This window comes from Mustela nivalis (assembly GCF_964662115.1).
Source record: "Mustela nivalis genome assembly, chromosome: 13".
Lineage (NCBI taxonomy): Eukaryota > Metazoa > Chordata > Mammalia > Carnivora > Mustelidae > Mustela > Mustela nivalis.
This window is the reverse complement of record NC_139032.1, coordinates 2,429,047-2,454,752: the sequence shown is the minus strand read 5'-3', so window position 1 is coordinate 2,454,752 and position 25,706 is coordinate 2,429,047. Positions and strand designations below refer to the sequence as shown.

Here is a 25,706-nt window from a genome sequence, read left to right as displayed (position 1 = left end):
ATCGACTGATGAATGGGTAAGCAACATGGGGTCCACGCACACGTCGGAACCACAGGCAGGAAGGAGATCTGACACCTGATACAGCGAGGCCGAGCCTGAGGACACTACGCCGAGTGAAATGGGCCAGTCACCAAAGGACCAATACTGTGTGATTCTACTTGTGAGGCCTGTAGAGGAGTCACATTCCTAGAGACAGAAAGAACAGTGGATGCCTTGTGCTGGGCTGGGAGGGACAGGGAGTTACTTAATGGGGGCAGAGTTTCAGTTTTGTCTGATGAGGAGCTTTCTGGAGACGGCTGGTGGGGACGGCACCCTCACTACACGCACACATTCTGTACCACTGGACTACACTCTGCCCCAGTTTTGGTGACAAATTCCATGTTATATGTATTTTCCCACAATATAAAACAATCTGAAAGGAAGGAAGAAAAAAAATTGACAAAGGGTTTGAATAGACATTTCTCCAAAAATATGCATAAAAAGCCAAGAAGCACCTGAAAAGATGCTTGGCATTTTCAGTCATCAGGGAAACACAAGTCAAAATCACAATGGTGTACCACTTCCTGCCCGCAGGGATGGCCAGACTCAAAACACTGGTCGATGCCAAGGGCAGGAGCAGGTGCAGAGAAACTGGGGCCCTCGGGTACTGTAAGAGGGAACAGAAAATGGGGCGGCTGCTTTGAACAACCATCTGACAGTTCCTCAAGTGACAGATTATAGAGTTACCCTATGACCCAAAAAACCCACTCCGAGCTAGAGATCCGAGAGAACTGGGCACAGATGTCCACACAGAAACGTGGACATCAAGTTTGCGGCAGCATTGCTCCTAACAGTCTAATGTCCATCGGCAAAGCCGTCACAAGTCAATGTGTCGTGTTCATAGGTGGAACCGGCCTCGGCCAGAGGGTGGAATGAGCGGGTGGCGCGGGCTACCTCCTGGAGAAACCTGGAAAACACTACGCTCAGGACAAGAGCTTAGTCGCAAAGTCTACATATTGATCGGATTCTATCCAGAGGGGCGTCCATAAGGGAGACCCCGGGGAGGTTAAGGGACAGGGGCTGGGAGGCTGGGGAGGCCAAAGGCCGTCGCGCTCCTCTTGTGGGTGAAGGACGTGCTCCGGGTTGCGGTGACGGCTGCACGCCGCTGTGAATAGACTGACGAGCACTGAATCGTGCACTTGAGGCCACGTCAGACGGACACCGAAACCTGCTCGAAGCAGCAGGAAGCAAACAGGGCGGTCGGTGCTAACCCGCTAAACCACACAGGGAGCCGCGAATCCACACGGATGAAGGCAAATGAGCAGCATGAAGGTTCACATACATGGGCGTGTATGTGAAGTAGAGCCCACCGAGGCTGTTTTAACGCCTCTGTGTCTATCAGTTTATAGAAAATCCGGGCGTCAGAGAAGCCGGGAAATGAGACCGCAGGGGGCACAGCAGCCCGCATCACGATGTGGGGTATTCTGTAGACAAGTCCGTATCTAGTCGCTCGAACAAATCCCTGGTGTCAGGGGAAACAGAAGGAAAATGGAATACGAGGCACCACGTGCACCACGTTTGAATCCTGATTCCAACAAAGGTACCGAACGAAGAACGTCTTTCAGATACTCAGGGAAATCTGAACCTGTGGAGTAACCATCCTCACTTTTGTGGGCTGCAACAATGATGTTGTGTTGCTTGTGTGGGACACGGGGACAGCAGGACGTCGGGATACGCCATCGCTCCTGTTGCTCTCTGCTGCCTCTTCTTCCCGAATGAACAATCAGTCCAAACGCCTAGAAAGACGCGTGTCTGTGTTTCGGGTGGGGGCAGCCCCCGTGGCCCCCCTCAGGAGAGCAGAGTCCAGGCCGAGTCAGGAGTGTGCCGCGGGACAGGTTTGGTGGGGCCGGGGGCGGGGTCAGAGGCAGCGGCACCCAGCGGGGCACGCTGGGGGGGGGGGGACAGGGAGCCCATGGGGAGTGGCTGGGTGAGAGCAGCGTCCGCAAGGGAAGTGGCAGCGGCTGTGGTCGGGGGACTGGGGCTTGTCAAACAGCGGAGTTAACCAGAGAGTTGAAAATACGAAGGCTGTGGCCAGACTTCTCATTGCTGGAGAAAGGGTTATAAACGTAGAAAAAGAAAAAAGTAGGATGAGTTCTGTGATAATCAGAGTGGAATTGGAAGAATTATTGTGAATATAGGATTTCTAATGCACAGAAACACAGACATGGACCCAGATATGCACGTGTGTGTGCACGCCTGTGTGCACCAGCCTGTCCCCCATGGACTGCAGAACCTCACACCCATGTGCGGCTCCTGGTCTCCTCGTGAAAAAGAGCCAGGCTGGGGTTCCTTCGGAGAAGTGGCTGAGCGCGGGACCGCAGCGGGGGAGGGCGGTGCCGTGATACCCGTGTGTACTGAGGGAAGAAGGGGCAAAAGAATGAGGCCACGTCAGACGGACACCGAAACCTGCTCGAAGCAGCAGGAAGCAAACTGGGCGGTCGGTGCTAACCCGCTAAACCACACAGGGAGCCGCGAATCCACACGGATGAAGACAAATTCATTAGCAGCATGAAGGTTTGGTTGGGAAGAAAAAATTTAGGTAGGTTCATGGAGCCTGCCCCCAAATATTTAGTAATTACAGGGGAAGGAGTGGGTCTGCTGGGGAGAAGCCGGCCCAGCGCCCCCTTCGCCCAGCCTCCAGGTAAACGCAGGAGAACACCCCGTTCCTGGGACAGCTGGGGGTCGGGGGGTGAAGGGGGTCCGCGGGCAGGTGGTGGCAGCGTGTCGGGGTGGAGAGCTGAGGGGCGAGAGAGCCCCCCCCGGGTGAGTGGGGGCTGCCGCTCAGACCAGCAAGTGTTCCCATGTCATTGGTTGTTGAGCACCGTCTAGTCCGCCTGAGACAAGGAGCACTTTAAAATAACAAGGCTCTTTAAAGTGGAGAGATGGCGGGGGGACTTGTTTTCTTAATTACTCTCAGAATAAAATAAAATCCTAATACGTGTGGGGGCGCTGGACGGTTGCTGTCCTTCTGTGATTTCCCGAACGCCAAGCTGGCCTGTACTTTCAAATGTGCCACTCCCTGAGGCCACGTTTGGGAAGCCCACGGCACACCAGCCACGGGGGCAGGAGGCGCCGGCCACCCGTCCAAATGCAAGCAGGTGACCGCCCCAGTCTGCTGGCCCTTCTGGCCACAGGGACAGGGGCCTTGGGGAATATCTTAAACTCAGGAGGGCCTACTGAAGGATGGGGAGGGTGCTGCCAAGCGATGCCCGCGCCCCAGACTCCCTCTCCCGAGCTGCTCCTGCAGAGCCTGGGCCCCACCCTGCCCCGGGGGCTCAGGAGTTCCGCCCCTGCCCTCCTGGTCCCCCGAGACTCCCGCGACCCCAGGAGCCCCCGTCTTGTGCGATCAGGTTGGCGTACTCTGCAATAAATTTAGACTCAGAACCGTTTCGTATCCTTCTTTCTCAGAGGAATCTGTTCTGCCAAGTTTCCCCCTTTATAGTCAGGGACCAACCGATTCCCATGAAAATCAGATGAATAAATATTGAAGAGAATGTGCTCCACATCTATTTTGGCGTCCTGACGGCAAGGAAGCCACATTACATTTGGGATGAGGTCCTTCTCAGCTGAAGCCCTCCTCCACCAGATCGATTAAACTAGATGAGCCCACCCAGCAAAAAGCCTCCCAAAGGGACGGTTCTCAGGCGGTGTGACCTGCAGATTTCCTCAGCGGCACTAGACATTTTTCCTCCAAAATTGGAGCCATGTGGACAGCACGGCCTGGGTCCGTGGCACGCTTACACACCAGCTGTGAGCTCATGGCCCCAGCCCGGCCGCTCCCTAACCTTCCCTCCCCCGTGCGCGTGTAGAGGAGTGGTCATACCTGTCTTTCCATCATTGTCCTCTTGTCCACAGACAAGGACCGAGTAAATAAAACATTAACTGTCTTCGCTCTCTGAGATGATATAATTTAGATAAATTGTGAACCTCTCATCTTCAAAAAATACCCCAAATTTTCAGCTACACTCTTTATATTTTCACAGACTTGCCGGGGTGTTTTCTTTCCGAGAACACAGATGCCATAGCAGCCCTTGCACAGGGAAATCACTCTGCACAGGTTCTCAACACACACTCCCGTCAGTAGCACAGGCCCCTTAGCACCATGTGGCCTCTGCGGCTCTCAGCTCTCGAGAAAGCCCCGCGTCCCTCTGTGCCTCACCTGCCACGGGCATGTCAAACACGCACGAGGCGCCCAGCACGGTACCACGAGGATTAAGGCTGCTCCCTTCACAGAGATGATGGTCCAGTGGGGAAAACCAATTAATAAGCATGTTAACAAATAAATGAGTGCCTGTTTGTGACAAGGGCTTCAGGGTCAAAATAAATCATGGTGCGGAAGTAGGGGCCCGCCCAGGGGTTCTGTGTGACATGAGATGGGGAGGAAGGGTTCTCTGATCCGGAGTGAGCCTTGCTTGTTGTAAGAGGTGAACAGAACCCTATAATGGTCACACCCCAACCAGATTAGCAGCACAAACAAAAGGCAGCAAAGACCATGGAGACCGACCTCACCTCGCAAGTGCAACTGGAAATGTCCGAAAGTTAGTGTTAGATGCCCCAACCCAGCAACGCCGTGAAGACCACATCAGGACCAAGCAGAGCTCATGCCAGGGCGTAGCTTCAGAAAAACCTGCCTGAGCAGATCCCCACATTCACGGACTCAAGAAAAGACCACACTATTATTCCATTGTATCAGGCGATGCTGAAGAAGTATTCAATAAAATCCAGTATGACAAAAGTAATTAAGAGATTAATACGTATGACTTACACACAAGCAGGAATTGTGTTTTGCACCTGGTTCTCGGCCGTAGCCCAGGTGCCAAGCCAGTGCCTGGCCTCAGTAGCTATGCGGTCGGTGCACTTTGTGGAGTGAATGGACCCGGGAGTGCCAAGCTTTGGGCAGGTGAAGAGGAGCTACCAAAAGCTTACATCATCCTCACGGGAACAAAGCCTCCAACAGCCCCTTTCAGTCCGGGAACAAGACAAGGGCGCCCTCTCCCGGTCACCGTCCATGGGCGCCCGGTCAGCGCGGTGGGGCGGGACCATCCCGTGGGGTCGGGAGCGGGGAGGCAGGAGATGCAGCTGTTGGTGCCGGCCACTGCATAACCAGTGTCCCCGAAAAACCGCTGCCATCGGCAAGATTTCTGGGCACGGGATCACACCACATTCCTCTCCTGGCAGCAGTCACTGTTGAGAAAACGTAACCAAAGTAACACCGCGTTCAACAAGATTAAAACCAGACAGTCTAGGAAGTAACCAAACAAAGGAGCACAAGAACCTCCTGGAGAGAATTTTTTAATTCTAACAACGGGCATCTTAACGCTAAATAAGTAGACATCAGGCCATGTTCATGGACGTGATGACCGAAGGCTGCACGCGGTCGGCGGTCCCCAAAACTCGTCGGCAAATTCAACGCCGGTCCTACCAGAATCCCGCGTTCTCAGTGCCTGCATAAACGGGCTCTAAAACCCGAACAAAGAGGGAAAAGGCCTGAGAACACCCACGCTAGAGAGCACAGAAAGGAGTCTCACGAGGAAGCCGGGAAACCAGGTGATAAGACTGTTTCAAAGCCACAGTGACCGAGCGGCAGGGCACCGGTACCGGGACAGGAGGTCAGCAGGACGGAGCAGCGCGCACTCAGGACGCAACCCGACACGCCGGGCATGGGGTGTGGAGCACAAGGACCGTCCGCGGGACCCAGGTTGGCTCACTGCCTGCAGATCGAAACAGTGTGGGGTCCTCATCTTAGGTCATCTTCCAAGTACCTCCAGTGAGAATTAAAACATAAACGTGAAAAACAAAGCTTTCGAAGCCAAATGAAGAAAATATAGAAGAGCAAAGTATGTCTGTGACCAAAGGCGAGAAAATCCTCTAAAACTCAATACCGTGAGCCTCCGCGCAAGGGAAACTTCTATTTGGTGGAGAACATCACGGACAAAATGATCAGATGCGTGAGAACACGGGAGAGCTCACGTGGCAGCTGCGTGGCTGAGAACCAGTGGGAGAGTCCAGGGAGACGGTCAGAAGAGAAGCGTGGGGGAGGCGGGAACGTGATGTTTCCAGGAGGGACCCGGGGACATGCAGTCAGAGGACCACACAGCCAGCACCGAGACGTGCTTTCCTCCCCGTCGCACCACTCAGATTCGCCACCCAGGGAGGACGACACGGAGGAGGAGGAGGGAACCTCGGTGCTCAGCTGCCGCCCCGGTCGTCCAGCCATTCTGGAAGGAAAAGTGAGCCTCCGGTGCCACTAACTGTCCCCATATCCTGTGAGCAAAAACCCCAGCCCTGGGACGCGCCCTAGAAGACCCGCGGGGGAAACACACAAGAGGATTCTGGTGCCTTTAGCCCTTCTTGAGAGATTTCCACAAGGGACCTGCGGCCACAGAGTGGGGGACGCCCGGGAGACCAGCCGAGCGACGATTCCGCGTGTGGGAAGCACCCCGGACAGATCTCGTGCCGAGGGAAACGTGAACAAGAGGACATGGGATCTCACGTCCCTGGGGGCGGTGTCATGGTTCCAGGTCTCTAAGACGCACGCACGGTATGCATGTTCCCTGAGGTCCGTCTGTGGGGGAAATCCCCATGCCCACAGAAGGTGGGTCTGCACTGCGTTCCCGGGAAGGGCTGTCCAGGTGCAGGGGGAGAGGGAAAGTGAGTCACCCAGCGCAGAGAAGGGGAGTCCACTCTAAGGAGGCAGGTCGGGTCCCGCCCCGTGCTCACCGTGCCTTCCGGGTCCACGAGCAGCAGGTGCTTGGCCTGGCCATTGTGCCTTCCTGTGAGGACGAAGGAGCCCGGGTTGGTGGCGCTCTTCCGCACCAGGAAGTCCCCGTCGTTCTTCAGCAGCCCTTCGGCCTCCTGCCGGCTCGTCTCCCCTCGGTACCAAGGCTCCCCTTCCAGCTCCTCCAGCATCTTGGCGTCTGGGGCTCTGGGGGTGACGGGGCTGATGCACTCCACGGAGGCCGCTTTGCTCAGCACAGGCCCCAAGGACTGGTTCCTGAGAGCATCTTCAAAAGGTTCTGTCAACAACAATCACCAGAAACAAGTGAACCCCCAAGAAGAGCGAATATTAAAATGCACAAAGTGACCGATGGAAATGCCAAGACAACGTCCATAAGAAACAAACCGACAAAAAAAATGACTGACCGGTAATAGAAACCACAGCCCAAACTTCGGCACCTTTTTCTGACTAGTTGGGTTTCCCGAGACAGCCGGGTGCTGCGCCTTGTACCAGGGATTCAGACGCACCCTCTGTCTCACCAGTTAGAACGACTTCACTTTTGCACGCTGCACCAGGCCACGCATTATACAGACCACCTACTGCTTCTGGAACATCGGCTAGCCTTTTAACAAATCTGCTTCCTGCTGAATGAAAACCTGCCAATGCTAACAGAAATACATGAAAAGGAAGATAATCTGCAAGGTTAGATTTAGTGCAGAACCGACACCCAGCTATCAGATGTTTGCTTCAAAATTCTTACATCTGGCAAATTTTTAAAAGAGAAGAAAATGGACATTTTCCAGGTGCCCTTGTGTGACTTGGCCCAGGCTAGGAGCACCACCTCCCCGTGGCCTTCATTTGTGTCTGTGTGAGTGTCGGAGATGGAGCATGACCGCACGCCCTTCAGGACACACTGCCCACCGCAGGCAACAGACAACAGCAGCATGAAAAGTCCCCAAGGACATCTGATGAAACCTCGACTCTCCATTTTCAAAGGAGGTAATATGTACAAAAGCTCTCAAAAATGCCCACGGTGCCACACGGTGGCAGTGTAAGGTGTGATGACGACAACACAGGACCATGCCGACACGCAGCCCGAGAACGGGCACAGCTGCATCCCCAGAGTCCAACAACATCCCTGGGATATAGTCCACACCCACAGGTGTTCACCAAATGCTCTAGGAGGAGACCAATTGTTAGTAGAGAACGGGCAGGAGTCAGGTGAATAAATGAAACCCCCATCAGGGCATTTCGATACCTGTTACATTGTTCACAAATCTGGGAATAAAATCAGGTTAAAACTGGTGCCAAAATTAGATTTTTTTGTTTTTATCCTATTTTTCCTGATTATCTGGAGTAGCTGAAGGCTGTATTATAGCATTTCTACACCATCACCAACACCACCATCACTATGAAGACCATCACCATTGTCACCATCATCACCCTCACCATCACCGTCACCATGATCATGACCGTCATCACCACCATCACTTGCCACCATCGTCAACATCACCATTACCATCTCCACCATCATCACCACCATCAGCATCAACATCACCATCATCACTATCGCCATCATCACCACCATCACCATCACCATCAGCATCAACATCATCATCACCATCACCACCATCACCATCAGCATCAACATCATCATCATCACCACCATCATCACTGTCATCATCACCCTCATCACCACTCTCACTCTCACCATCACCATCACCACCATCACCACCATCACCATGATTATCATCACCATCGTCATCCCACCACTACCGTCAACACAAGGAGCAGCTCCATCACCACCACCATCATGATTTAGCTCTTGTGGTTTAAGAGAAACAACACAGAGTGCTGGCTTAATTCTTTTCCCAGACTTTTCAATAGCAACCAGCCTCGCCAGGGCCCTTTCTTCTTCTTGTCTCCCCTTCTCTGGTTGGGGAGCAGGTGTAGAAATGGACTGACGACAAAGCATGGTTCTGGTTCTGATTTTTCCATCTCAAACCCTTGTCTTTTCTATCTCTTCTCAGACTCTGGAGCCAGAAGTCACTGGTTAATTGACTAAAATAAACAGTAAAAATTGACCATAAATACTCATACTAAACTGCCTTTGGGAGGCATCATTATAGCTGGAACAGAGGCTCAGAGAGCCTCCACTTTGCCCTGCGTCGTGGGAAAGTGGCTTCATACTTCTGAGGCTGTTCCCACATGTTTTAAGAGATGGGATTTGATTAGATGATCGTTAAGGTGCCTCCAAGCCCCAAGAGTCTCCAATTCCTCTGTCAGTGGTGATTTTTGCAAGTCAGAATGGGAATCCACTGTCTGGGAAACCAAAGTGGCTGAGAAGAAATAGACTTTTGCTGGCAGGAGGCCGCCAGACTGTGGCAGCACGCACGCACATGCTCCGCCCCACACAGCCCCCATAGAGTGCACGCCGCACCGGCAAGGCTGCCCTGACCAGCCACGGAGCCATAGTAATGGTAGCTGCATGCAGGACTGTTGCAGAAATTAAATAAAGTAACGGGTGCCTAGCCTGTGGTAGACACTTGTTAAATTCTCAAGCAATTCCTCTGGCCCGTAAAAGTCTCAGGGAGCTGACAAAGCGGCATGAGCTTGTAAAGCTCTTTGAGAACTCGGGAAGCTCCTTCAAAGTTCCTTAGCCACAATTCCCACTTTCGTTACCGAGTTCCTGGCTGATTTACGTGCCCCTGCCCTCTTGATGCTGAGGGTCCACAGCATGTGTCCCCGCCCTGCTGAGGAGCTTCCTGTCACACTCCCCGTCCTGTGTGGGGGTTCACCAGGGCCCTGGTTGTCACCTGTGAACACAGCGTGGTTACTCACGCTCCACGGGACCCTCTGTTTGGCTCCCTCGCAGACCCCAGTAAGCAGAACGGTACGTGACCCACACGAGATGCTCAACGGAGAGGAACACGAGAGAGCAAGCGAGTGTGTGTACGGGAGAGCGAGTGAGTGTGCGCACGGGAAAGCGATCCAGTGTGCACGCGCCAGATGGCGGATCACTTCCTCGCGTTCGTGTTGGGCTTGGGCAGCCGACCGGGGGCTCTGTGAAGCAGGGGCGTGCGTGCCACCCCGGCATCCTCAGCCACCGATACAGAACTTGTCCCCTTACAGCTGACCAACATTTAAGTGAAAAAACGAGTGCTTTTCGTGTGTGTATCATTTGCCTTGACACACGGGCGGCTCTTCAAGAGGAGCGCCCGTTCAAAAGAGAGGGGCAGTGCTCTGCCCCCGGAACTCCGGGTGGTCAGCCCCAAGCAGAGGTCAGCCAAGGTCAAAGCCTGGAAAAGCCCACTCACAACCCAGAAAAGTGCAGACAGCCATCGCTGCTCATCAGAACGCTGCGAGCAGGAAGAATGTTAATGGCACAGGTTTCAAAAAGAAGGCGTCGCAGAAAGCGACCTCAGAAGACAGGACACCCGGATGAATGGCAACCCACTCATGTCGAAGAGGTCCTTCCGCGGGCTGCTCTCTGCGCTGCTGCCCGACGCCGGCGTGGCCTGAGGCGGGAGGTGCTGGGCGTTCACGTACGTGGGGGCTTCTCCGGGGACCGCGTGCGCTTTCCCCTCCGGCATGCCGTAGATGTCCAGGGACCCTGCAACAACGAGACGAGCCGTCTCTTTCTTACCGCGGAGAGGGTGGTCATTGGTGAGTCTGCCTGGAAGCCGCCCCCCGCACCGCTCCCCCTGCACGAGGGCGACCCTGCAGGCTGCTAGATAATTCCTCCCGTGGGTCGCCATTGGCTCAGTGCCCCTCTTTGGACCCTGTTCACTGCTGCGCTGCTCTGAGCAGGACAGTTTCCCAGCCTTCTTGTCAAAATGCGACGGGGTGGCCTGTGAGGGTGGACACATGACCACTAGGGCCTGACCGAGACCCTGGCCCTGACCTGGGTAGGGGAGTGGAGCGGGCCCAGCGGGGCCGAGGCTCCCGGGTCCCCGTATCCCCATTACAGAGGCCGCAGCCCAAGGAACAGAGCCGAAGAAACAGCCTCATTTCAATGGCCCTGTTTTGCCTTTAAGTGTGAGTGAGAGCTTTGTACGTTGACTCCATTCTAGCAGCGCAGGAGGCCCGGGGGGGGCGTGTGGCCGAGGACCCCCACCCACAGGCTGTGCCTCCAGGGACCTCCTCGCCGGGCCAAGAGTGTGCCGAGCCCAGCCCGCCTCCCGGTGCCTCTCACCTTGCCTGACGGGTGTTTGCTGCCAGTCCTCGCCGAACGGGTCTCCTAAGTGTCTCCCCTGGTAGTAAGTTTGCTCTTTTCCTGCAAACTACAGACACATGTAAATACACAAAGAGAAAAGGCATCGTCTCCCCCTTCCCCACCTGTAAACGCCACGGGGCAGTACAAGGGACCCCAGCAGAGAGTAGGGCGCTTTCCCAATTCCTCCCACTTTCCCCTGCATGCCTCACGGTCGGCGTTCGGTTTGGGGAGACAGGATTGCGTGGGTGTGAGGAAGAGGCTGCCTCGCATCAGAACTACGCGCGGGCATCCTGTTTTCATTCTCCGCCGCCGTCCCTCCCTCCGCCTGGCCGGAGATGAGCCCTCCTAGCGCAGCGCCGTCCCTCGAAAAGTAAACTTCGCTTGGCGCGTTTCTCTGCGTCGGATCTCGCTGCCCACAGCCACGCACACCTGGCCAAACCCACCCTGCCCGTCTCCGTGTCACAGCTATTGACACTTGATGTCACTGTTATTTTGTCACTTTTTTAGCATCATTGTTATTTGCACAAAGTAGGTGACATCAAAAATTTCTCTATAATGAAATAGAGATACTATAGCTCTAAAAAAGCAATGGCCTTACTGGCATACTGAGTTGGAGGACAAGTCAAAGAAATGAATAAAAGAGAAGGCTCTTGAAATTCTCACTATTTTAAGGGCCCACATCCACTCTCTTTTCAGGGAACACAAAGCCCCCCAGGCCTTTTAAAAGTCTTGACCTCTTTCTTCACTGAGCTCCCATAATGGGACCTGTCCCAAGAGGGAGGAGACCCCAGACTCCTATCTCCAGAATCATCGTATAATTTCAAGATACTGATTAACACCGTAAGATGTTACAATAAGAGCCTCCCCTTCTTGTCTACTTGGTGTCACCCCAGGGGAGAAAACAGGTGAGTCATCCTGTCAAAGACCGGACGAAACGCAGCCTGCCAGGTAAGTGGAGGAAGAAAAAAGGAAATAAAGCTCAGGCGGCCACGACCCAGGTTGGGGTCCAGGACTTACCTGGGCTGTGTCGGGGGCATGGGGTCTGGCCTGCAGCCGCACATCCGCGAAGCCCCCTGGAGGAGGTGTCTTGCTCGGGATGTTGTTGTAGTATGGGTGGTCCAAGCCATCCCCCTCCTCTTCAGTCCACGGCTCATCCAGACTCTGCATTCTGTTAGAAGAGGATTTTCCAGAGCTTTAGCCAAAAGTTGAGTTTGTCTTCAAAATGAAATCTAATGGGAGGACCTGCTACCCCAGACAAGAGAGTTAGTGACTGTCTCCTCACTATCTAGATCTCAACCCTGAAAAGCAGATGAATGGTTTGGCCGGATACTTCAGCCTTATTTGCAGTTCAACCTTCTGAAAAATTTCAGCCGTATTTGAAACAGGGAAGAACTCCTTTCTCAAAAGGACATTTAATTAGGAAAGAAAAGATTTATAGCTAGAGATAACCAGATCCTCAAGAACATTCATTTCAGTAAGTCAAAGCAAAATCAACTAAAAAGTGGAGATTTTAGTGACACAAGAAAAAAATGACAGAGTGAAAAATCTCTGAAAATTCTCTCTTCCATAAAACAAATAGGAAACTAGCAAAAAAAAATTTTTTTCAGGGTCAACTTTTTCAGAACCCTGAAAATTAATCAGAAGTTTGCAGCAAACCTCTGTGTGTGTGTGTGTGTGTGTGTGTGTGTGTGTTTAAGCAAACAGCTATAACAACAAAATGCCACAAGAATTTTAACTTGCCCTATTCCTGTCTCCACGGTAGGCTTGAAAACCAACAGCCCACAATCAGAGTGATAACCAGCAGCCTGGCCATCATAGGAGGGGACCAAACATCACTGAGTCTCTTTCAAAGCCCCCATTCCAGAGAATCTGACCTGTCTGGTCATTCCCTAAAAGACCCCATTCCAAGGCTGTCTTTATTTGACCTGATTCAGAACTTGTCCAGGGGAAAAAAGTCTCTTCCCCAGTGGCTTTGTAAAAAACAATTGGAGGCTAGTGTCCAACATCGTGGCTTCCTGAAACAGTGGAGAGCATTTGGTATTATAACAAACCAGTAGGTAACAAAGAGAGGGCTATTGAAAAGCTTAGAAGGAAAATCTGGGCAACAGGATGTCCATAGGGACTTTGATAAGCTTCAGTGTGTTTCTGGAAGTAAAGAAGACCACATGTTTGTGTAATATTGTATTCGAGATCTGGGTTGTGTGCCTGCTTAGGGAAAATGTGAAAAGGTCTTAGTTCTCACCTCTGGTTGAAGCCTGCATAAGCAGGAAGTAAAGGGTAAAGGAGAGTTGCCAACAGCTTGGCTGAATGTTGAGGAGTGCCCCGATACACAAACAGCTCCTCAGCAAATATGGGGAGATTTAATGGTCCCAAGCATTGAAGGAAATCTCTAACCATTAGCTAACTAATAAGGAAACCAAACAGAGTTGTCAGTGTCATATATGACAAAGAATACAGATTTTTACAGTGTTATCTTGGAAAGGTCATTAAAACAAACAGCCACGACAAATAGCAACAACAAGAAATCCTGAGGAGGTGAGCTTCTCAAAATTTGCTACTGTATTACTTAAAATTTCCAGTTTCAGTGAAAAATTAGAAAATATGCAAAGAAATAAGAAAGCATGGCTGATGTGCAAGAAAAAAGACTATCAACAGAAACTTTTCCTGAGGAAACTAAAATTGGGGACTAATGAGACAAAGATTTTAAATTGGCTACTTTTAATATGGAATAAAAGAAATCATCAACAAAAAATAAACATGAGACTGTTGTTTCACCAAATAGGGAATATCAAAATAGAGGTAGAAGTAATTTTGTAAAATAACCAAATAGAAAGGCTATAATTTAAAATGTTAATAACTGGAATAAAAAATTCAGGGGCACCTGGATGGCTCAGTGGGTTAAAGCCTCTGCCTTCGGCTCAGGTCATGATCTCGGGGTCCTGGAATCGAGCCCCGCATGGGGCTCTCTGCTCAGCAGGGAACCTGCTTCCCCACCTCTCTCTGCCTGCCTCTCTGCCTACTTGTGATCTCTGTCTGTCAAATAAATAAATAAATAAAGTCTTTAAAAAAATTCATAGAGGAGCTCCAAACAGGTGTGAACAGACTGAAGAAAGAATGACAGAACTTAAAGATAGGTCACTTAAGACTATCAAATCACAGAAACAGAAAGAAAAAAGAACTAAAGAAAATGAACAGAGCCTCAGAGACTTATGGACCTCATGAAGCAAACCAACATACACATGAGAGATTCCCAAAAGAGAAGGGATGGAAAGGGGCTGGAATGAGACACATGAAGACTTCAGGGCCAGAAACTTGTCAAATTTAATTAAAATAATTGTTTTACACATCCAAGGAGCTAAAAACAGAAAAAATACCCCAGAAAGGATAAACTTAAAAAGCTCCATACCTTAACACATCATAATCAATCTGTTTAAAGCCAAAAAGAGAGAAACTTGAAAGCAGCAAGAGAGAGGCCACTCATCATATGCAAGAGATCCCCACTAATATTACAACTAATTTCTCTTCAGAAATAACTGAGGCCAGAAGACAATGGGAAGGCATAGTCAAAGTACAGAAAGAAATACTGTGTAGCAAGAAATCTATATCCAGTAAAATTACCTTTTGAAAATGAAGCAAAAATTAAGACATTCCCAGATAAAAACCAAAGAAAATTCATTACAGCAGATCTTTCTTATAAGAGAGGCTAAAGGAGGTACTTCAGGCTGAAATCCAGCACTAAACAGAATCACATGTCTATACGAGCAAACAGACAACATCAGCAAAGTTAAACACAGGCAAACTTAAAACACAAGATGCAAGAACTACAGGTAACTACACCAATTAGATGACCTAGACGAAATAGAAAAATTCCTACCAAGACTCAAACTACCAAAACTCACTAGGGAAGAAATAGAAAATCTAAATAGACCTGGAAAGAGACTGAATTAGTGACAATTAAAAAAAACCTCATACTCCAAGAAAAGCTCTGCATCATGGCTTCCTCGTGAATTCTGTCAAACATGCAAAAAAGAGTTAACAGCAATTCTTTATAACTCTTCTGAAAAATACAAAAGGAAGGAATATCTCCAAACTCAATCTATGAGGCCAGTATTATCCTGAGACCAAAACCAGACAAAGTTATTACAAGAAAAGAAAGCTGTAGACCAATAACTGTTATGAAAATTGATGGAAAAAATTCCTTAACAAAATAAAAACTAAACCCAGTAAAATATAGAAAGAACTATACACCATAACTAAGTGGGATTTATCCCCGTGATGCAAGGTTGGTTCAACATTTCAAAGTCAACTGTTGTAATATATCATATCAATAGGATAAAAACAAATACCAAATACTTATCTCAATAGACACAGAAAAAGCATTTGACAAAATCCAACATCTTTGCATGACAAAGATACTCAATAAACTTTGAATAAAGGGACATTTTCACAATAAAGGGCATGTGAGAAGTCCATAGCTAACCAGTGGTTAATGGTGACAGACTGGGTGTGGTGTTTTCTTCCTAAGGGCAGGACAGGATAAGAATGTCCCCTCTCCCTACTTCTAGTCACCCTTATACTGGAGATTCCAGCCAAGGAAATTATATAATAAGAAGAAATTAAAAGGCACTGAAGTAAAACAGAAGAAAACATGGGTAAAAATTTTTGTAACCTTGCATAAGGCAATTGTTTCTTTTTTTGTGCCAATTAACCTCACCATTTATTTTTTTAAATTTCTTACTTAATTAAATTTGTTTAACATCTAGTGTATTATTAGTTTCAAAGGAAGAGTTCAGTGATACAATACGCAAAGCTCTTTCCATCTCATGCCCGCCTTAATGCCCATCACCAAGTCATACCATCCCCCACCTCCCCTCCAGACCTTCACTTTATTTCCTAGAGTTCAGAGTCTCTTATGGTTTGTCTTCCTCTCTGTTTTTATCTTATTTTATTTCTCCTTCGCTTCCCCTATGTTCATCTGTTTTGTTCTTAAATTTCACATATGAGTAAAATCATATAGCATTTTTCTTTCTCTGACATATTTCATTTAGCATAATCCTCTCTAGTTCCATCCATATCACTGCAAATGACTAGATTTTATTCTTTTCGATGGCTGAGTAATATTCCTCTGTGTGTGTGTGTGTGTGTGTATCTTCTTTATCTGTCATCTGTCAATGGACATCTGGGCTCTTTTCATATTTTGGCTGTTGTGGACTAGGCAATGGTTTCTTACCCATGACCCCAAAAACAAAAGCAACCGAAGAAAGAAAATAAGCAAACTGGAGTTCATCAAAATTAAAAACCTTGTACTTTAAAGGACACTCAAGAAAACAGGAAATGGGAGAAAATACTTGTTGATCATATATCTGGAAAGGGACTAGTATCCAGAATATATGAAGAACTCCTACATCAATAAATGGGCTACAGATCTGAGCAGGAATTTTTCCAATGAAGATACAGAAATAGGCAATAAGCACATGAAAATGACTCAATCATTGGTCATCAGGGAAATGCTAATGAAAATCACAGCCAGGGGGGCCTGGGTAGCTCAGTGGGTTGAGCCTCTGCCTTCGGTTCAGGTCATGATCCTGGGGTCCTGGGATCAAGCCCCGCATTGGGCTCTCTGCTCAGCAGGGAGCCTGCTCCCCCCTCCACCCCACCCCGCCTGCCTCTCTGCCTACTTGTCATCTCTGTCTGTCAAATAAATAAATAAAATCTTTAAAAGAAAATCACAGTCAGGGGAAGGTAGGATAGCTGTAATCAAAATGACGTAGAGAAATTGGAGCCCTCACACTTGGCTGGTCGAGGTATAAAAAGCTACAGTCGCTTTGGGGAAAAGTTGGCAGTTTCTCAAAGAGGTTAGCATAAAGTTACCACGTGATCCAGCAACGGCAGCCCCTGGTGTTCACCTGGAGCGCTGAGCACGCTGTCCACGCGGGGACTGTGCACAGCGTCACAGCAGCATCACTCACCCGAGCGAAGGGGTGAGCCTGGACAATGGGGACAAAATAAAGAATGGCCGTCCCAGAGGAGGTAGAGGGGTCCGGGGGAGGGTTATTTAGCCCTAACAAGGGCTGTGCTCGTCAATTCTACAACGTGGACGGATCTGGAAAACATCCTCCTAAGGGAAGGAAGCCACTCACGGAACTCTGTATGATTCCATTTATACAAAATGCCCCAAAGTGGCAAATCCACAAAGACAGAAAGATGAGCGGTTGCCCGGGGAGAAGGGGGAGAAAGAGGAGGAAATGGAGGCGACTGGTCCTGGCCAGACGTGACGGACATGCGCTCGTCTCTGAACGTGTGAAGTGCCACCAAATCAGATGCTTTCCAAGAGTTCTACCCAAGAGTTTTATTTGTGTTTTATCACAGATGAATTATATATTAATTTTTAAAAGCAGAACAGGGAGCATTAGCTACATTTGAATTGTTTGTCATGGTCTTCTCTGGTTTTGTGTTGAAAATGACCTTGGATTTCCATAAGAAACATCACAGGGGAAAAAAAAAAAATCTCCCAAGGAAAATCAGACCACACCAAAAAAAAAATCCCCATTCATTTGAAAGAACTATTTTTGATTTCCAGCTGGAAATGGGTGCTGAATCCAAATGAGAGTCTCTCCCCCAATAATGAATACAATGAGCAAGAAATAATTCACAAAAAAAGCCATCCACTCACCAGCCGCAAGAGAAGAAAGGCGAATCGTGTGCTGCGAACATGTTACCGAGATATTCGGGGCAGCCTGGTGGGCCCTAACACTGCCCCACTCCCTCCACGCCCATCTGTCCATGTCTCCGCTCCAAGCCGTGTGGGCGAAGGAGCTCGATGCACCAAATTCTCATACCTCTCGCTCTTATTAACCAAGATGGAGAGACTTGGCTTGAGGGAGTGAGATGAAACCCCAAGGAGCACTCCCCACCAACAGAAGCCTCTGTGCTGCTGCTGATCGCTGGGATCTTGGCAGATCAGGAGAAAAACAAGCCAGTGCCCCCTAGAGTCAGGTCCCTGGATGGGACACAATGCCGGCTGTCCCCAGCTAGAACAAAAGTAGTGTCCCCACCTCTCCTGTGCTCTCAGACCTGTTCAGTGGATGTGACCAGTAGCTTGTCAGATGAGGTCACGTGGGTGTCAGTCGGGTCCCCTGGTTCCTGTCTGCTTTAGAAATGGTCTGCCCGTACTTGTGTTTGGAGTCGAAGCCTTCGCCACAGACAAGCGCGCATCTACTTCACTGTCTTTCCCCAAAACTTTTTCAAACTCAATATAAAAAAATTCTATACAAAATTCCTACCTTCAGTACGTACCCAGAGAAGCAAGGCAACTCCCACACGTATTTTTGTACCTGTTTTTCATTTATTTATTTGACTTTGATGCAACATTTCCAAAGTACAGAAAAGCATAGTAATTAATATAAAAGATACATCTCCACCATGGAGATTAAACAAGTGTGAACATTTTGCTCTGTTTGCTTCCTTTTTTAAAAAAAGAAATAAAATGTATTAAACTTACTTTGGAAGGATGGATATACCAAATTAACAGTAAGATATGAATAGTGGAATCTGGGAGATGTCCACTGTAAAATTCTTTCTGGACGTTGGAATATTTTCACTGTGAAGTGTCAGGGAGGGGCCACCGGCCAGAGTTAAATCGCGCCCATCACCACCTGGTCCTCAGATGCTGTATGATGGGTATGTAATAATCTTACACGCTTTTCTACTCTTCATACACACGTTTTTATCCATAAACTACAGGCACAATTTTATTTATGGTTTTAAAACTTCCATAAATGTTTCCTTTTTCACTCCTTTTAAGATTTTTTAGGTTTATTCTGGTGACAGACACACACCGATCTACTTGAATGACTACATCCCATTGTATGGAAAACTTAAAGTCGGCAGAAGAGGATGGGCACTATCAGATTTCTACTCAGTGTGTGCAGATAATGGGTAGGTGGGTGTGTGTAAAGAGTATAAAAACACAGTCGGCCACGTTCTGTCCCCACTCTCTGCACACAGATGCGTCTGAATTCTGGGATGTGGAATTCACCAATTGGGAAAAATTGGGGTCTTACCAGGCATGTCCCCAACGGGTGTCTTAAAAGCCACTTCCCAGGAGATAAGAGGATGGATTAAAAGCGTCCGTCATAGGCATCTGAGTGGCTCAGTGGGTTAAGCCTCTGCCTTCGGCTCAGGTCATGATCTCAGGGTCCTGGGATCGAGTCCCGCATCGGGCTCTTGGCTCAGCAGGGAGCCTGCTTCCTCCTCTCTCTGCCTGCCTCTCTGCCTACATGTGATCTCTCTCTCTCTGTCAAATAAATAAATAAAATCTTTAAAAAAAAAAAAAAAAGCATCAGTCACGAAAGGGAGCAAGCTCAGAGGGAAGAGAGGAGCCTTCGTCATAACGAAGGTAAAAGTCGACGCTGCCTTCACGAGGAAGCCAGAAAGTGGGGCTGCAGACGTTGGAGCAAGAGTGGAAAACAAATTCAGGAGAAATAAGATTTCATGGATGGTGAACACAGCATCAGAAGAGGCTTTCAGGAGGCAAGCCCAATCAAGGACAGACCATCACCATCACCCCGTCACTTTCTCTGGACGTTTTATGCTGCACTGAACGTTCTTCTGTTCCCGGAGCTCGGTGGTACCTCTCCCAAGGAGAAGGTTTACTCCCCATGTTTAATCTTTCATCAGACATGAGTGTCAGGCTCTGCCATTCCCACAGAGAGAGCCGCCGAGGCTCATCCTGGCTACGGGTGTGTGTGCCCAGGGCACAGGAGCTCTGACTCCCCAAGCCGCCCCAGCTCAGGGCCTCGAGGTGGGGCCGCGCGTCATGGCCATGCGAACTACGACAGCAAGGACAAGGCATGTGTCACACCTGTGCCATGCAGACCCAAGGAGGAAACACACAGGACCCTTAGCTGGTTGCAGAGGAAATGGCACAAAACCTATTACAATGCATTCCTGTAACCTTGGCTACCGTCTCTATAGTTTCTAGAAAATGTTTTCCTCAACATTCGCAGCATCGCCCATATGTCGGCCTCCATCTGTGGGGCTCCTGAGCCGCAGCCTGGTCCCGCCAGGTGCCTCCGAGCCTGGGGCCCTGTGACTCACCATGTGTGCCCAGACCACACCCTGTGGAGGTCGTCTTGTGATATTCTCTCGAGTGATGTCGAGAGGAAAGTTTGTAAAATACAGAAAGGCCACTGTGAAGGGGGTCACAGCACTACTCACCGGCCGTGGAACGCAGGCACCTTGGAAGGACACTGCAAATATTGCTTAAAGCGGAGTTCGAAGGCCTGTCCGATGGAGCCAATGACATCCTGGGCCAGCCCGTCGCAGCACTCCAGAATGTGACACGCTGTGGACACAAGTGGCACAGGCTTTTCAGAGACACCGGGGCCACCAGGCTTGCCCACGCGAGGGGTGCATGTCCCTCACGGATGGTCCCGCAGCACACCTGGTCCCCATGCCACTGCTAGAAGATGCCAGCACGGGGATGCCTCTCTTAAAGGCTCTGCTCCCCTAAACTAATGGTTCTATTTGTAAACACATTTTAATATTTTAAATTTCATATGGATTGCTCTTAAGAATTTCTTAACAGTCTATAAAATACCAACTCAGAGCCCCGCAGAGAGAACCAGGATTTGGAAGGAAACGTTGATGGGTTAGAGAACCTGATCTAACAAGAAGCGAGGCCTGCCAGGGCCCCATGGCCCTGGGATTGGACCTAACCCAGCTCTCGAAGAGCGAGACCTAAGCATTGCACAGGGGCAACTGTCCCTGCACCCGCGACACCACCAAACTGTCTTCTGGCTGCACAAAGCCAGCCGGGCTCGGTGGAGCTCCCCCAGACAGCTTCCGGACAGCCGCTGCCAGTCCTGGGAGCCTCAGGCTTCTCTTCACCCCCAGGCGGGAGGGGTGCCCTGAGGACACAGGATACCTTGGAAAGAGCGGCGTGACGGTACAGCGGCTCCAGCTCGCAGTGCAAGCCCCTGAGAACGCTGGGGATGGCCAAGACGTGTGTCCCAAGGACACAGATGCTGGTTGTATTTTTATTGTTGATTATTGCTATTATTTTTTTTTATTGTTGATATTGGTTTTTATTAAACATCAACCTAGATACACAGAGCAAGGCCATATTACGTTGCTCTTGGAGGCACATGGTTGTGCATGACGCGGTGTGAGTGCAGGTGCCCTCCTGCCCATGAGGAGGCAGGGGCCCAGGTGGGAGCGGGGGGGACACCCTGGTCCCCAGCTGCCCGTTCCCAGCCAAACACGCCCACATCCGGTCTGCACCCGCTGCCAGGTCGGCACTTTGGAGATGGGTAGGCTGGGGAAGGGTCAAAACCCAGCAGCTTCCCCTCCTTCTGAAAAGCAGGGCAGCAGCCAAGGTGAAGGAAGGACGGGTGTGTGTGCCCAGGGCACAGGAGGCTCTGAGTCCCCAAGCCGCCCCAGCTCAGGGCCTCGAGGAGGCTTCGAGGCCGGATCCACCTGGGGGGTCCGCTAGTCTACACCTGTCTACCCGGCATGGAGCCCGAAGCCTGGGCGCAGCCCTCTTTAAGTTGGTTCCGGGGACATGTGCAAGGGGCAGAGCTGTGGGGGAAGATCCCTGCTGGCTGAGGGCCTGTCGTGCAGGTACAAGGGGGCGGCAGAGCCTGCTGATGCGGACCCAAGCCACGTCTCCGGGCTCTGCTCCCTCACCGCGCTCCCTGGGAGGAGCCCTGAACTAGTGAGCCCTCCCCAGGGAGCCACACACACCCCCAGCACTCCAGCCCCGTTTCCGGCCAACGCTGTTGTCTGGGGACTCCGCATCCTCCACCTTGCTCAGTCTTCTAGATCAGGGGTGTGTGCGGGCTCGAGGTCCAGCTCCCCCGCACAGATGAGGAGTGCGCTGAGCCTCCTGGCCCCGGAGGCGGGCTCGCCACTCTTAGAAAGTCATCTCACACCTGTCTGAGAGGCAGACACTTCACTGCCATGGAGCCGAGGTCACACTGGAAGATGGGCGGTGCCTAACCCAGGGGAACCAGAGACCTTAGAAGCAGATGGCCAGGTGCAGATGGACACGCGCTCAGGGCAGAAGCTGCGTGAAGACTGGCTGCTGGGGCCACCCGGCCACCAGCCTGGATGTCCAGCCTGGCCAGGGCACCTCCAGGAGCTAGGCCAGGCTGGAAGGATCCCCCTAGAAGCCTCGGAAGGGGCCCTTCCAGCACCTTGCTCTCGGGTCTCCTGGTCCGGGTTACGGCGTACTGAGCAGGAGCCTCAGTGAACCAGTAAGGCAGCCTGTCCGGGGAGGAGCAGGCTAGTGAGGCGCCCTCCCCCAAGCACAGAGAAGCCGCGGCAAGGCCAAGAGGTGTGGGCTCCATGGCTCGGCGAGGGGTCTCGGGGCCGGCTCCCCTCGGGGGGCTCATCAGGACCACCCCTACCTCCTCCTCGTCTGAGCACAAAGCTTTGTGGTTCAGAACTGAGAATCGCACTCACCTATGGCCCCCCCCGGACACCTACACCTGCGACAGAGGAAGGCTAACTCTGTAAGATCCCGTCATCTCTGACTTGGAGGAAGGCAGGTAGCCCGGCCACGCCTCTGCGGACTAACCCAGGGCCGGAGGAGGCGGGATGGAAAACCACCCTCGTGCACTTAGAGGGGAATGCAGATTTTTACAGCCTGACTAGGTGGTGACTTGAAAGGTACACTGTCCTACCCACCAGCAAACCTCCCTCAAATGCCTCTAGAAGGGGCCGCCCTACATCGGGGATAAGAACAGGGAAGGAGTCTGTATGCGGACCCCCGGGGGTCGGTGCACCTGGCAGAAGCGTCTCGTCCTAGGGCGTAACCTGTTCCCTGTGGGCTGTCGTGGAAACGTGTCCAAGACACAGCATGTGGGAGGGGCCGACCGGAATGCTAGGATCTCACTCACGCTGGAGTTTGACCACTAGAGAATGTATGTGTATGTGCGTAGATAGAAGTCCTGCAAAGCAAACTGGGAGCCACTAACAGGTGGTACCCGGGGTCGGGGGGGAGGAGAGGGGACCCCGGGCGCAGTGAGGAAGCCCCCTTTCTACTGCTAAAACACCAGCTGTGACCTTCCTCCGCCGGTTCTGCGTGGGCTGTGGGATGACCCGTGTTCAGGGGTAGCGCGGGGGCTCAGCCTGCCCCCAGGCCGCTCGCACCCATGGATGGGGCTTGGCTTTGATAGAAGGAGTGGGGTTGTGGGGGTGGAGGCAGGGTCGAGGAATAAAGGGTCTAGGAGGACGGAAGGTGCTCACGCGCCTCAGACCCCCTGTCCAGCTGCGTCCGAGGCCCTGGCAGCCTTGCGGGCTGTGAGAGGACAACAAGTGAGCTTCGCCCCTGAGCCCCAGGCCTGTGCGGGGCCATGGAAGCTTCTGGGATGGCGGAGTTGGCCACGGAGCTGGACCTGGAGCTGGGCAGGAGGTCAGGTGGGCTGTGGAGGGGCCCCGGGGTCACGGAGGCCGCCGGGTTCAAGGCCTGCGTGGGATCTGTGATGTGCAGTCCAGGTGCGCCATCCGCGAGCAGCTGCGTTTGAGCTCACGGTCGTCCAGGGCCTCCCAGCCCGGCCACTTAGCTGCCACCCCGGACTGCCCGCAGACCTCCGCTGTCAGTAGTAGCACACCGGGACGCACGGTCGCGTCGGCGAAGGGTGTGGACATGAGGAGGAACACCTGGTGCCCTGCGTCAGGCCGGGCCGCATGTGAGCAAGAGATCACGAGCCTCGGGCGCCGCTTACCTCTGCGATTAACGGGGTCCTTCGCCACATACGCCACGTAGTCTGTTGTGTCCTGTCAAAGAGAAACGAGACACCCCGTCACTAGTCACAGCCAGACACAACGCTCAGATCAGCTCAGGACGCAAACAGCCTGGTCAGGCGCGTTCCTCCCGCGTCCGTGGGCAAGAATCCCCGGACCTCCTGAGACGGGGAGTCTGACGCGGCAGGTGCCGCCGGGGCCTGAGCTTCTGCGGCCACCCCAGCTCGCGCTGGTGCTGATGCTGCTGTCCGTGCCCGGCCTCCGGCAGCAGGGACTTGACGGGCGGGACCCCGTTCTCGGTGTGTTGGACCCCCAAGGGGCTCTAACAACACTGATGTCCGAGGCCCAACTCCAGATAAGCTGACCTAACTGGACTGGATGAGAAGAAGGTCTGAGGCTCCCCGGATTGTTCTGCTCTGATGGGGGCTGACAAGCCCGGCCCTCAGCTCTGCCCAGCGGCCGTCCTCGGTCCGACCTGGCCGCGGCCTCTGTCCTGGGGCTCGTGAAAACAGACTGCGGGGCCCGCCTCAAGGTTTCTGATTCTGTGGGTCTGAAGTGAGACCCCAAATGTGCATTTCTGACAAATTTCCAGCTGATGCTGGTGTTGCTGGGCTAGAGGCCACGGGGAACGCAGGAGTTGGCGGCCGATGCCTTCGGGGGTGGACGAGATGTGACAGCTCTTTTCCTCCCAGACCAGAGCAGTAATTTGAATCCTTTTAAGACGGTCCAACACACGAGCTCTGTGGAGTAGTCTGGCTGCTCCAGGGGACACTCAAGTCTGCTTAGCAGCACGGAGGACCCTCTGGACTCAGAAATGGGCTGGGGCCGCCACAGGGGTTTTCGGTTCTAAACCAGCTGAGGAAACATAATTCTCTTCATTCTTCAAAACAGAAAAGTCTTCCCTGCAAAGGTGACATTTGCACCATTCAAAGAAGTCTCAGGGGGGCAACTGGTAAAGGTTCACCCATTCTGGCAGATACTTCCCAAATGTCACTGCTTCGAAGGTGCCAGAGTTAACCATGAGCTCCCGCTGAGTTCAGCATCTGACAGATTCTGTGTCGTGAGCTCCTCCGTTATTTCTCTCCGTGGGCAGGACACCCCGCCTTCCCTCTCTCTGCGGTGCTCCAGGAAAATGCTCTGACGGGAGGGGTGAGGACAGCGCGAGTGAGGGCGTGCAGGGTGGCGAGCCCCCACGGCGGGTGGCGCCAGGTGCTGGGCCCTGTCCACACGCCGTTTCCCAGAGTTCACAGTGAAGGCTCTCCCGGCAGCCTCTGACATGACGGGCTGCAGCCCGGGGTCCCTGTGGCGTGCAGCCTGCCTACACTGTTCCATCCGCCTGCTCTGCCCACTGGTATATCCATAGACGGAGCTGGAAAGGATGTGGACATGGCTTCTGGTCATTTCTGTCCAGGAAGATCTGGTCAGGATCTGAAGTCATCTGCAGCTCGGAGCCACAGATGCTCTTCCTGGGTTCAGGGGCTAACTGTCGCAAAGGGTCCTAGGACAGCACTCGTGTTCTCAGTCTGAGATCCGTGGAACCCTGAAGCGGGGCAGGTACCTTCCCCCTTGTTTGAGAAGGCATCAGAGTTTTTTTTAATTCGTGTTTTCATTTCCATGGTCATCTGAAAAATTAACACAAGAATATCCAGGACCGTCCGAATGACCACTGTGGTGTCAGTTCTGTGTGCAATGTCAGTGCCAAGGTTGTCTGTCGGGTTTCCGATATTACAGGTGCCAGGTTTGTAAAGAACTAGAGAAAAAAGAACACTTAGACTAGATGCTTTTGCCCCAACTCGAGCAATGAATGTCACATTTACTCATAATGATGTATCACTCAAGGGCTTGCTTGAATAGAATATATCAGTGGAAGAACTGAGTCATCCAGGCGGCCGAGGTAGTGGAGAGCTGCTGACCTTGAAGGATCCTGCACTGTGGTGGCCGGTTCCAGAGGCACGCTGAGAGCAGAGAGCCAGCGTCAGCAAA

General features: G+C 51.6%; 1 protein-coding gene across 1 annotated transcript in view; it reads right to left on the bottom strand.

Moving 5' to 3' along the window:
* The window catches only part of SHC3 (SHC adaptor protein 3), a 92,482-nt gene that overhangs the window by 10,213 nt on the left and 56,563 nt on the right, over positions 1–25,706 (bottom strand). The window contains exons 6-11 of the mRNA XM_082694224.1: positions 23,705–23,756; positions 20,193–20,319; positions 11,991–12,141; positions 10,953–11,040; positions 10,215–10,370; positions 6,760–7,055 (exon numbers count right to left, since the gene is read on the bottom strand). Coding sequence (XP_082550350.1) covers positions 6,760–7,055; positions 10,215–10,370; positions 10,953–11,040; positions 11,991–12,141; positions 20,193–20,319; positions 23,705–23,756 — 870 coding nt within the window. The remainder of the gene's footprint in view (positions 1–6,759; positions 7,056–10,214; positions 10,371–10,952; positions 11,041–11,990; positions 12,142–20,192; positions 20,320–23,704; positions 23,757–25,706) is intronic.